This window comes from Dipodomys merriami, unplaced genomic scaffold (assembly GCF_024711535.1).
Source record: "Dipodomys merriami isolate MVZ:Mamm:240054 unplaced genomic scaffold, mDipMer1.0.p SCAF_81, whole genome shotgun sequence".
NCBI classification, from domain to species: Eukaryota; Metazoa; Chordata; class Mammalia; order Rodentia; family Heteromyidae; genus Dipodomys; species Dipodomys merriami.
This window is the reverse complement of record NW_027206413.1, coordinates 4,002,378-4,016,408: the sequence shown is the minus strand read 5'-3', so window position 1 is coordinate 4,016,408 and position 14,031 is coordinate 4,002,378. Positions and strand designations below refer to the sequence as shown.

The 14,031-nt window shown below is 38.6% G+C and overlaps 1 protein-coding gene across 1 annotated transcript in view; it reads right to left on the bottom strand.

Annotated features, from left to right (window-relative positions):
* Window positions 1-4,049: 4,049 nt before the first annotated feature.
* Window positions 4,050-14,031, bottom strand: part of LOC138819707 (sorting nexin-2) — a 42,927-nt gene continuing 32,945 nt past the window's right edge. The window contains exons 12-15 of the mRNA XM_070011229.1: window positions 8,079-8,222; window positions 6,090-6,170; window positions 5,901-5,972; window positions 4,050-4,574 (exon numbers count right to left, since the gene is read on the bottom strand). Coding sequence (XP_069867330.1) covers window positions 4,524-4,574; window positions 5,901-5,972; window positions 6,090-6,170; window positions 8,079-8,222 — 348 coding nt within the window. The 3' untranslated portion in view covers window positions 4,050-4,523. The remainder of the gene's footprint in view (window positions 4,575-5,900; window positions 5,973-6,089; window positions 6,171-8,078; window positions 8,223-14,031) is intronic.

Genomic DNA, 14,031 nt, shown 5'->3' with positions numbered 1-14,031 from the left:
TGTGGGTCCCCTCCCCCGCTTTTCCCTGGGGATTAAACCTGGGCCCTGATAAGCACCACCTGAGTCTTTCCCCTAGTCCTTATATTTAAGTCAGGTTTAATTCCCATGTCTGCTCAATTACCTACCCTTTCAGTAACTTGAAACTATATCCTTTACTGGAAAAGTTAGGAATTTAAGGTAAGAGATGGTACTTCTATTGTCCTTATTCAATACTTAAAAGAAAGATGATTACAGATATCATGCATATGCCTTGGCTGTGATGTAACTTGGAATTATACGAATGCATACATTTATTTCCCCTCCTCATCCCAGGGCTCTCTCCCTGTCTGCACTCAGGAGAGTATGGCATGGCTCGTGCAGGGGCTGGGAGGCATGAGGCTCCCACCAAGCTTAGTCACACCCACGTTTAGCACAAAATGCAGACCTGATTACTTTCCACATTAGAATTACAGACTTCTTAAAGAAATGTAGTTAGACACCCGTGTCTCACACTTCTCATTCCAGCTACTCAGGAGGCTGAGATGAGGAACATGGTTCAGAGCTACTCTGGGCAGAAGTCTTTCCAGTTAACACCAGAAAGTCAGAAATGGAGCTGTGATTCAAGTGGTGAAATGCTAGCCTTGAGCAACAAAGCTCAAGGACAGCACCTAGCCCTGAGTTCAAGCCTCTGGGACTGGCACACATACACATAAAGGAAAATCTTTACTTCTCTACTCATCTTTCTTTAAAGGAACCAATTGTATTAAGAAGCTTATTAAGTTTGTACTTAAAAATCACTATGAAACACTTCATTCATACAAAGAATTTGAGTACTAGATCTGAATAAACAAGAGTGATTCATATAAATATGTATAAAACCAGCTAAATAGTTGAGAATTTTAGTTCAAAACTTGTTTATAAATCAGTAATTATTTCTGAACAATAATTTTCTGGGATGGGTTTACAAATTACTAAAGGATGACTCTAATGCAACTTTTACAATACAGTCTTTTGAATAACGCTCTTAAATAGTCAAGGAAGGACTTTATTTTTTTTGGTCCAGTCGTGGGGCCTGAACTCTGGGCCTGGGCGCTGTCCCTCAGCTCTTCAGCTCAAGGCTAGCGCTCTACCACTTGAGCCACAGCGCCACTTCCGGCTTTTTTCTTTTTGCTTATGTGGTGCCGAGGAATCAAATCCAGGGCCTCAGGCACGCAAGGCAAGCGCTCTACCACTGAGCCACCTTCCCAGCCCCTCAAGGAAGGATTTTAATGCCTCATTTGTCACTGGGAAAATTAGTTTTAATTTGTGTCGATCTTTCCTCCTTTGAGTATTGTTTGTATTCAATAAAATGTTGATAACTTCTTATGCAATACAGTATTACAACTTTTTTAAAACTTAGAACAACAAAAACATTTAAGCTGGGTGCTGAAGGCTTATACTTGTAATTTTAGGTACTCAAGAAACTGATTATGAGGATCTTCGTTTAAAGCCAGCCTGGACAGGAGAGTCTATGACATTTTTATCTCAATTAACCAGCAAAAAGCCAGAAGTACAGCTATGGTTCAAGTGGCAAAATGCCAGCTTTTAGCAAAAAAGCTAAGAGACAGCTTCCAGGTCCTGAGTTCACCAGTACTGGCAAAACAAAACACTTGTTAGTAATTTGATTTCCCACACATTAGGCTATAATTATTTTTTGGTACTGATACTAGAATTCAGGGACATACTGCTATGCTGGTGTTCTATCACTTGAGCCACGCAACCTCCCTTATTTTTCAGATAGGATCTTCTGAACTTTTCTGCTTAGTCTGGCCTTGGACCACAATCCTTCTTCTCAGCCTTCCAGGTAGCTAGATTATAGGCGTAACTACCAGCACCCGGCTATAGGCCTGATTTACCTGACAGGAAGTTGTCTTTGATTAGAATTTGATGTTATAGAATATTTATGCTGAAATTTTGTATTAAAAAAACTACTTAAGGCACTTGCAGGTCCAAGAATTTTATCAACTTGTTTTTCTGGAATTGAGGCATGATAGGCCACACAACCACAAAGTATCAGAAGCCAGACTGAACACAGTCATCTTGTTCTACTCCTTTATGCTAGGTTGCTTAACAAGTAATATTCTCATTTTTTAAAAAAACAATATTGAAATTTAAATCTATAAATTAGAAAATTTTAAGTGACTATCTGTAATACATTTTACAGATGTGCACAGGAGAGAAGACAGGCAGAGTATTCAGATATTCAACCCGGTTCCAGTGCTGGCGGATGGTCGAGGGGCTTAGGTAATTGACCGCAGTCAGTATTCTTTTATCTTCTGGTAAATGCGGATTGGAATGGCATCTAGAATGGAGTCATGGGGGCTCACTGCAGTTGTATCAAGCTGGAAAATGTTTACCACATTACTTGTGGCTAATAGATACTGCAGCGAATGTACCCAAGATAACCAGAAGATTCTAGCTTGAACAACTTACTGTACCAAGTGGTCAGATGGCCAGAGGGGCCAGCACGTCATTCCAGACACCCGGTATTTGGCTAAGTCCATCTTCCTTTTAGTATTAATGGGGTATCAAGACAGCACCTGATGGAGACACTTCTCAAAGCTACCATTTCCAGCAGAACATTAGTTTGTACCCTTTCTGCTTCAATTTCTTCCAAGGGCAGCATCTGTTTTGTATTTTCTCATCATTTTTTTTCTTCCCGTTTAATTAACCAAGCCCTCTTCTGGGTTGTACATGCATGAGTGTGAAGAACACCCACACAGCATTCTTAATATTTCAGCTAACACAGATGTTGTGGACACTGTGAGATATTCTCCATATAAGCTACAAGAGGGTAAGATTTAGTTTCAAATACGTATTTCTTTGCAAGAGAAGGGGTTTATTTTTACTTTCACATAGCTCAGACTCACAATCCTTCTGTCCTAGCCTCCTGAGTGTGGGTTTTTAAACATGCACAATCATGTTCACTCCAGAAAATTAACAGTTTTTTTTTTGTTTGTTTTTTTTTGGGTCCGGTCGTGGGGCCTGAACTCTGGGCCTGGGCGCTGTCCCTCAGCTCTTCAGCTCAAGGCTAGTGCTCTACCACTTGAGCCACAGTGCCACTTCCGGCTTTTTTCTTTTTGCTTATGTGGTGCTGAGGAATCGAACCCAGGGCCTCATGCATGCAAGGCAAGCGCTCTACTACTGAGCCACCTTCCCAGTCCAGAAAATTAATGTTTTTAAAATCAACAATAGTGACAGTCACCACTTAAATCTTCACTAGCGTTAAGAACTGGATAACAGCCATGTGAACAAGCCAGCCGAAGGGTGAGAGGGCTGTGAAAGGCAGCGAGCCCTGCGCCAGCGGCACACTGACCTGGGCTGTCCTTGGTTACCCCACATCATGGTAAAGGGCAGCCTGGGCACCGCCCAACTCAAGTATGAACACAGATGATCGACTTCTAGCTTCAAATTAGAAATGCAAATAACAGGCAAGGAATATGTGGATAAATCAATCTTGGATTTGAAGAAAGTAGAAGATCGAGCTGTAATCCTAGCTACTCAAGAGGCTGAGGTCTGAGGACTGTAATTTGAAGGGGTGGGGGGGGTGTGGGGGGAGACAGTAAAGTGTATAAGCCTTACCTGCAATTAACCAGCAAAAAGCCTGAAGTGGAGCTGTGGCTCTAATGGCAGAGTAGCCTTGGGGGAAAAAGCTTAAGAGACAGAGTTGAAGCACCAGAAATGGCATTCACACACAAAAACAGAAGACTGGTAAAATCCCTGCTACTTAAAATAGATGCACAGAAACACAAATTTTTCTGAATTCCTAAACTGGGCATTTAAAATAGGGATGGATTTAAAAAAAAGCAAAGAGAATCATTCAGTATTTCCAGAGGTAAGCTTTGATTTATAATGGTTCCATAAGACAAAGTTTCATTTAGTCATATATAATTCATTGCATTTCACTATTTTTCTGTTACTTAAAATAATTAAGGAATTACAGTATTAATTATATACATTTAGAAGTATTCCTTCCTGTTTAAAAAAAATCCCTAAATTGTTCACATACCCAAATAATTTGTTACTAGTACTTCACAAGGAATATCATTTTTATTATGTAATCACAAAATCATAATTTCTGTACAGGAATGTAAGTGAACATTAATCAATTCATTGATAACTCACTTCATAAAGAGGACAAACACTACAGAACATATTATAAAGAAAAATATTGAAAAATTTTCTGGCCTTGCAATGCACTTTTTAGTGCAAGTATTTAAGACATAACAGTGTTCAATTCAGCAAAATATTGCAGAATGTCATGCCACAGTCCACTTGATTCAGAGGGTGAGGACATGCAGCTTGTCATAAAACATCAGAGTGTCTATATATATATATATATATATATATATATGTATGTATTTATATATATATATGTAAAAAACCACATGTGATTCATAAAATATATAGTGGTTTATTTAGATGGTTTTAAATGATTTCACTGTAGAATGCAGCGTAACTGGAACAAACATCCACTGTCTTCTTAACAGGATTAATTTTTATTGCTAGGCAATGGCTTTGGCTTCAGGTAGGAATGCCTCCCAGTATTTTATCAGCTGTGAATGACAAGAAAAGTAACATTCTCATTACTTTTATGACATTTTAATGCATATATTCCATAAGACAGTTAAAGACGTCTATTGAGCTAGCTAACATGACTAACATAATGTCTGGTACTTCTTTTCTTGCTTATTGTTTTGTTTTGTTGGGGTCTTTTTGCTTGGTTATGGGGCTTAAACTCAGGGCCCTGGGTGCTTTACCACTTTGAGCCACAGCTCTACTTCTGGTTTTTGGTAGTAAATTGGAGATGAGTCTCACAGAAGTTCTTGCCCTGGCTGGCTTTGAACCATGATCCTCTTTAGTAGTTAGGATCATGGGTGCAAGCCACTAGTGCCCAGCTTACTTCTTCTTTTGAGACAAGATCTCGCTATGTTCTTTTAGACTGGCCTCAAACCCAACATCCAATCCAGCTCGGCTCCAGTAGTGAATGCCTATAAATCAATCCTAGCTACTCAGGAGGATAAGATCTGAGGATCAAGGATCGAAGTCATCCTGGGCAGCAAAGTCCATGGATCCTTATTTCCAATTAACCAGAGCCCAAGGAACTGGGGCCAGGGTAAAATATAACAACAAAAACCTCAAAAAAAAGTACAAATTAAAAATAAAACTTAATCAACAGAACCATTTTGCTGGGCACTGGTGGCTCACGCCTGTAATCCTAATTCCTCAGGAGGCTGAGAGCTGAGGATTCCTTTTCAAAACCAGCCAGGCAGGAAAGCTCGAGACTCTTATCTCAGATTAGACCCAAGGCTAAAGTGGTAAGAGTGCTAGCAGAGCATAAAAGTTCAGAATCAGGGCCCAAGCCCTGAATTCAAGCCCAAGGACAGGAAAATAAAACAAAACAAAACAAAATAAAACAAAAACCCAAACACCCCCCCTCAACTTTCTATGAACATTTACTCACAAATTTGTTTAGGGAAAATTCAAACCAGGAAGAGAGTGTTAGGCAAGGTGTTAGGCCTGTGCTCTGAACACACAGGAGGAGGAGGAGACTCAAGGACTGAAAGTTAAAATGTACAGAGGAAGTTCCAGGCTGTACCGAGGAAGTTCCAGACCAGCCCGGACCATAGGAAACCTTGAAGTGAAAACAAAACAAAATGCCCCAGGCAGATACAAGGAAAGTTGTAAGGTTTTCCTGGCCTAACACTGGGAAACTTTAGTCTCTAGAGACTATTTAGAAGAAGCAAACACCAAGAAGGTTTCCAATTAGCCAACATTTTGTCGCATTATTGCCACTGGCTATCTCCACCCTTTTCTTTCTCTTGCCTGAGCTTAAAAGACTATTTCATTAATCACCTTGTTTTTAAAAAAAATTAGCTTACCTGTTGTTGTGTTTGTACTAATGATTCCAGGTATTTGATGATAACAGCTTTAAAATCTTTCACTCGTTCTTTCTGTTAAGAGTACAACACAAAAAAATCTATAAGTAGAAAACTAAATTTAATTTTATCATAAAATTATTGAAAAACATGGCCATGTTATTAAGTGTAAAACTATTTATTAATACATGCCTCAAATCTTCCCACTTCTTTTCGAATTGTTTTAGAAATCTGTTCAAAATCTCTTTCTCCTTGTTGTACTTTCGCCTCCCACTAATAAAAACAAACAAACAAACAAACATTTCATTTTTGTCTAGAAGAAAAAGAGCACAGTACTAGTTGTCATGATCACTCATTTAACTTAACATAATGACCAAGGATACCAAAGAAACTCTGTACTGGCAAAATCCAATCTACTACCATTCAAAGTTGTATCTCCACTTTGAAGTCAAAATTCACATTACCTTAATTTTCATTAATTCTTCACTGCTAAAGTCACTCAAGATTAGAACATTTCAGCCAGTGCTGGTAGCTCACAGCTGTTAATCCTAGCTGCTAGAAAGACAGAGATTGGGGAGGATTGTGGCTGGCGTCCAACCTGGGCAGGCAGTTCCTGAGACCAAGTCTCAACCAAAAGGTATGCACAGGTGCTACCCATCTGTCACCCCAGCTACACAGGAGGCTGAGATCTGGAGGATTCTGGTTTTACAGACTAGCACAGAGTAAAACTGGGTCTAGATCTGGTAACACATGCCTGTCATTCCTTATGCTGGGAGAGCACAAAGGGGATGCTCTTGCTTTAGGCATACGTGGGAAAAAGCAAACCCTTATATTAAAATAAGCAGAGAGTTGGGCTGAGAAGGTGGCTCAGTGGTAGAGCGCTTGCCTTGCATGCATGAGGCCCTGGGTTTGATTCCTCAGCACCACATAAGCAAAAAGAAAAAAGCCGGAAGTGGTGCTGTGGCTCAAGTGGTAGAGTGCTAGCCTTGAGCTGAAGAGCTGAGGGACAGCTCCCAGGCCCAGAGTTCAGGCCCTATGACTGGTAAGAGAGTAAAGACTGGTAAAGAGAGTAAAGAGAGTAAAGAAAGCTGGAGGCGTGGCTCAAGCAGCAGAGGATCTGCCTACAGAGCACGAAATCCTGAGTTCTAACTCCAGTACCACCAAAAAGAAAAAAGATTTCAGTATCTAATGAACTGTAGGATCCTGATGGGAGTAGAATCAATAGTGCACACTTGCTACCACAGTATGAGGAAGGCTAAGGCAGGAGGATTGTGAGTGTGAGACCAAGCGAGATCCTGTCTCTAAAAACGCAAAGAAAGAAACATCCTCCAACAATATCCATACGTGACTATATAGTTTTCTCATTTTTTTATTATCTCAGAATAATATTAACTTCAAGAATACATGTTTATCATAGTTTCTGTGTTCATGGAAATACTTCAAAATAAGAAAATCATATGACAAACATTAAAAAAATTATAATGGTAAACAACTAGGTTAAAATAAAAAAGTGGAATTATAGTTTGCTGACAACCAACCCATCAGAAATCACTAAACTGAGTACAGAAACACCAAACCTTGTGATTAGTGACCAATGGAACAAGTAAAACACAGATTTAAGCAGTGAAATTATATTTTTTCCCACTATGTAGCCAGAACACTGGTACATACTCTCCAAAGAGCAGGTACATTTATTTTTAGTAATATAAAGGTTGTCCTACCTCTTCAATTTCCTTATTGAAGCATGGCAAAAAAAGTGTATAAATTATAATAAACTTATACAAATTATTAAATAACCATATATAATACATATATATGGGGGTAATACCGCCTCAACAACTAATTCTAGTACAGGTCTATCTCTGAAACCATTTTTTTAATACAAAATGATTCATCATTTGAAATCAAATTAACAAGTTAAAAGGAAATATATAACCATTTATGTAAGAGCTAATTTTAGATTTTTTTTCTCATATGTTTCTTTATCCATTCTATAGTTAAGTGGAAGTAACAAAGGGCTTTGGAGATTTTGATAATTAAAATGTTAAAGTATTTCTACCATAGTTCATAAAAATATGAACAGCTACTGGTTGAATGGTTCAGAAAAAAATTTATGAAAAAGTATGCAAATAAGAATGGCATGAACAATCTGAGTAAAGAAATAAAGCATTCAGCAATCACCTCTCTTATCTCATTCTTAGCTTGCTGGACTTTATCAGGTTTGTTAGCAACCATCATTTTTGCCTCAGTCTCACGTTTTTTGAGCAAAGTAATCTGAGCATCTTCCCATTTCTGCCAGCACTTCATTCGATGGTCAAACACACCCTATTGAGTGAATAACAGGATGCCAGTAAGTGACACTGTGAGACACTGCCATTCTACAACAAGTGCTATCATTCTTAAGGCAATAAGGCCAAATACTTCAACACCATCCTACTATGCAAAGACAGTAAAAATAAACAATGCCAAAGATAATTTTATTATTTGCTTGAAACAAAAACCTATGACTGGATGAGAAATAAGAACTCAGGATAAAAACAAAACAATAACAACAACAAAACCAACCAAAACCCGACATAAAAATACATTTTATTAGCCTTAGAGTTTTAAATGCAAGTTAGAATGAGATGTGTAACCATTTGCTTTGAAAAAAGACACTATGAATGGGGAAAATGCTGGTATTGTATCTATAAAAGCATATTTGTGTTGAAAACAAGTTAGAAATTAAAAGAATGAAATTCAATAAGAAAGGAAAAATGTGGTAGACAAAGATCCCAATGACTAATGTAAAATGCTAAGCAATGAAAAATAAATTCTCAAAACAGTGGGAGGAAAATATATTTCTATAGATTTCTACAGATTAAGGTAAAATGATCTCTATTTGTTCTTATAAAATACAGACGTAAATGAAAAAATAGCAGAGACTATCAACTCAACAAGGCAACCAAATCAGCTTCTTCCAAGAGTCTAGCAGAGCAAGAGCAAACAAATAAAGAAAAGAAATGAGATGGAATAAATGGGTAGAGGTATTACAAATTCCTGTTCTAGCCTGAGGTTTGAGGAATGAATCATTTTAGTATTTATTCATCGAACACATGAAGCAATAACTAATTAGGTGAACTAGAACAATATTACATCAGTTTATTCACAATCACTTTAAATTTAAGTAGTAAATAAATATATGTCCTTATATATTTAAAAAATATGAAGGGGCTGAGAAGGTGGCTCAGTGGTAGAGTGTTTGCCTTGCTTGCATGAGGTCCTGGGTTCGATTCCTCAGCACCACATAAGCAGATAAAGCCGGAAGTGGTGCTGTGGCTCAAGTGGTAGAGTGCTATCTTTGAGCTGAAGAGCTGAGAGGCAGTGTCCAGGCCCAGAGTTCAAGCTACATGACTAACCCCCCCCCCAAAAAAAAAAAGAAAAGAAAAGAAAAAAAGAGGTTTTGGGGACTGGGAGAACAGCACCCAGAGACTGCTTACCTAGCAAGGGTAGTGACGCCTTGGGCTTCATACCCAACACCACAAGAAAAACACAAAATATAAAACAAGACCAGTTGTAATTGAAAAGGCCCAGGTCAAATTTAAGCTCAGTGTGTATACACACACACAGAGTAAGTGGACTCTGAAACACATCAAATATTAGTTTTGCCACTGTAATATCCTTAAATTCTAAAAATATATTTTCTTTCTTTTTTTTTTTTTGCCAGTCCTCAGACTTGAACTCTGGGCCTAGGAGCTGTTTCTGAGGCTCAATGCTCTCTATTACTTTATCCAGAGCTCTACTTCTGGCTTTTTGTGGTTAATTTGAATTAAGAGTCTCATGAACTTTCTTACCCTGGCTGGTTTTGAAATGTGGCCCTCAGATCTCAGTCTCCTAAGGAGCTAGGATTAGAGGCACCTGGCAAATTATAACAATTTTAAAGGGGTAAAGGATATATATGTCTGTGGGTTAGAAATAACACAACAGCAGCAGAGTGACAGCCTAGTGGATGCCTGTTACGAATTACCTGCAGGTATCACACGCCCAAATGTACTTGCTCATGCTACATTTCCATCAAAAATACCCACTTAGTAATGAGACTTAACCATGTATTTATCTGGTATGGTGGTAATATTTGGAATATGCTATTTAAAACTACAGCCAATTGGCAACTAAGTATCCACAGGGACTGGTCCCAGGACTCCTGCAGAGATGAATACGAAAGAGGGCAGTATTTGCCTATTACTTTAATGCACCCCCCTACTTGAAATCATCTCTAGATTATTTATAATACTTCATAAAACGTGTCTGTTAGGTAAATAGTTGATTATCTATCTATCTATCTATCTATCTATCTATCTATCTATCTATCTATCTATCTATCTATCTATCTATCTATCTAGACTTAATTAACTTATTTTGGTGCCAGTCCTAGAACTTAAACTCTGAGCCCGAGTGCTGTCCCTGAGCTGCTTTGCTCATTTACTGCTCTACTATTTGAGACATGCTCCACTTCCAGACTTTTTTTGTGGTTAATCAGAGATAAGAGTATCATGGACTTTCCTGCCTAGGCTGGCTTTGAACCTCAATCCTCAGATCTCAGCTTCCAAAGTAGCTAGGATTACAGGTGTAAGCCATCAGTGCCAACTTAGGTGTATTTCTGACACTTAGGAGTTTTGACAAGAAATTAGTATGTATATATTCAGTACATATATGATTTTCTTCCCAAATGATCCAATTTTGGTTTCCTGAATACTTAGCTGTGGAACTCACTACTATGGAGGACCAGCCATATTTAAAAAAAACTGTGCATGTTTTAAATTTACCAGTGTTAACTGCCTAGACAAAATGGTAAATCATATAACTTTACATGTATTTAAATCTATGCATAACTTTGCTTCAGCCAAATTAATTTGGATCAAAATCACAATATATCAAACACAAAATTTTATTACTTATTCATTTATGCATGTACTGGGACTTGAACTCAAGGCCTGTGCACTGTCCTTTGGCTTTTTTGCTCAAGTAAGACTGGTGCTTTTCTATTTCAGCCATAGCTCTAATTTTTTTTTTTGCAAAACATGTTGCCTTTATTGCTGTAATATCCAAAGACATTTGAAATGTTAAAACTTGCCCAGAACATTTGTGCCACTAAACACAGGATCCTTATTGCTTTTTGCTGGTAACTTTCCCTGGGTGGCTTCAAATCATGATCCTTGGATCTCAACCTCCTGAGTAGCTATGATTATAGGCATGAGCTATGGTACCCAGCAATATCAGTTTTTTGTTTTTTTTTTGGTCGGTCGTGGGGCTTGAACTCTGGGCCTGGGCGCTGTCCCTCAGCTCTTCAGCTCAAGGCGAGCGCTCTACCACTTGAGCTACAGCGCCATTTCCAGTTTTCTGGTGGTTTATTGGAGATAGTAGTCTCAAGGTCTCTCCTGCCCGGGCGGGCTTTGAACCGCGATCCTCAGGTCTCAGCCTCCTGAGTAGCTAGGATTACAGGTGTGAACCACCAGCGCCCGGCTCCCAGCAATATCAGTTTTTAAGTTTTTAATGTATGACAACTTTTCACTGAGACACTAAATTTAAACTAACTTGGACCCAATGCAATTTGTTATGTCACGTTTATTGTGGTATAGATGTAGGAATTTTATGAGGTAAGATTACTAAAGCTTAACAGTCAGGTTATTTCAAAAAAAAATTTTTTTTAAAAAAACTCTCCTTGAACTGAGGGTCTGGGTGCTATTACTTAGCTTTTTTGTTCAAGGCTTTACCACTTAAGTCACAGCGCTACTTAGGGCTTTTGGCTGGTTGGTTGGAAGCCAAGAATCTCACAGACTTTTCTGCTCAGGCTGGCTTTGAACCACAATCCTCGGATTTCAATCTCCTGAGCAGTGAGGATTAAAAGTGTGAGCCACCAGCACCTACCTAAAAAAATTAATCTTGTAATCTTGATTTTGTTGTTGTTGTTGTTGTTTGTGGGGTTTGAACTCTGGGCCTGGACGCTGTCCTTCAGCTTTTCAGCTCAAGGCTAGCGCTCTACCACTTGAGCCACAGTGCCACTTCTGGTTTTCTGGTGATTAATTACAGGGAAGAGTCTCACAGACTTTCCTGCCCTAGCTTTGAACCGTGATCCTCAGATCTCAGCCTCCAGAGTAGGTCTAATGAGATAAATTTATCTTGTTTTCATAGTCTAAAAGTAGGAGCAGAAGAAAACAAGCTGGGCACTGATGATTTATGCCTATAATCCTAACTACTCAGGTAGAGGATTAAGGTTCAAAGTTAGCCCAGTCAGACAAATCCAGTAGACTCTTATCTCCAAATAGGCAGAAAATACTCATAAGTGGAGGTATAGTTCCAGTGCTGGAGCACCAGCCTTATGTGAAAAAGCCAAACAAAATTTAAGGCCCAAAGTTTAAGCTCCAGTACCACCATACTAAAAAAGAATAGGAAATAATGAAAAAATCATTTTAGCAACACTTAAAAAAATATTTTTCTTTTGTGGGGCAGCACACAAACTCATAATCATCCTGTCTCAGCACAATTTCAATTGTGTATTACCACACCTAGCTGCTTAATGAATTTTACAAAGATCCTAAGTTATATTTTGTATGTATGTATGTATGTATATATATATGTATATATAAATGTATTAAATGGATTTTCTGAATAGTTTCAAAACTGTGCATAATATTTTCACATTCACTTAATTAGAATATGGTTACATTTCACCCTCAAATTTCTTGGTGGGCTCAGAAAAGTGTATCATATTTACAAACCTAGACCAGTTTGCAAACAAATGTATCCATAAATTGGCTGGGAAATGGCAGTCCAAACTGGATGATGAGTATAAACCAACAGAATTGGTTTTGGTTTTCTTTCTTTCTTTTTTTTTTTTTTTTAGTCGGTTGTGGGGCTTGAACTCTGGGCCTGGGTGCTGTCCCTCAGCTCTTCAGCTCAAGGCGAGCGCTCTACCACTTGAGCTACAGCGCCACTTCCGGTTTTCTGATGGTTTATTGGAGATAGGAGTCTCACAGTCTCTCCTGCCCGGGCTGGCTTTGAACTGCGATCCTCAGATCTCAGCCTCCTGAGTAGCTAGGATTACAGGCGTGAGCCACCAGCGCCCGGCTAGAATTGGTTTTCTAAAAGAGATGAGTTGCCAATTTAAAATAGCATTGCTAATCCAGACGTGGTAACACATACCTATAAATCTTAGCATTCAGGAGGCTGAGATAGCTGTAATTCTAGCTAGCCAAGAGGCTAACATCTGAGGATCACAGTTCAAAGCCAGCCTGGGCTGGCAAGTCCGTGAGACTCTTATCTCCAATTAACCACAAGAAAACTGGAAGTGGCGCTGTGGCTCAAGTAGCAGAGCACTAGCCTTAAGCCGAAGAGCTGAGGGACAGCATCCAGGCCCGAGTTCAATGACCCACAACCAACCCCTCATACTCACCCCCCCAAAAAAAGAATGCTAAGACAGGAAGATCAGGAATTTCAAGCCAGTTTGGGCTACATAGCGAGCTCTTGTCTCAAAAAATAAAGTTTATTATTTATTAGCATAAAATAACTGCACAAGAAGGTTTCATTTAGAAACTATTTGGAAATAAGTAAAGGATTAGAAAAGAAAAAGTAAAAAGAGGAAGAGGACAAAAAAAGGGAAGGGGGAGGCAGAGAGGAAAGGAAAGTAAGAAATGTAAATGGCTATCATTTGAAAAGGTTTTTAAATTCCTGCTAAAAAGAGATCACAATTTAATATAGGAAAAAAGTCCTTCATCATCAGACAGGAGAACAGGAAACATATTTTGGTAGTCATATATAGAAACAAGGTTATATGGTAATACTTACTGAAATTTAAAATCCATATAACCTTGACCAATGCTTCCATTTCTAGGAATTTTAATAGACTAGTTAAATAACTCAGGCACACACACACCCCACACCCCCCCCCCACACAGAGAACATAATGGAACACTACGTTGCATTTAAAAAATTCAGTAACTTTAAATAACTAGAATTTTAATAGACTAGTTAAATAACTCAGGCACACACACACACACACACACACACACACACACACACCACAGAGTACATAATGGAACACACACACACACACACACACACACCACAGAGTACATAATGGAACACACACACACAC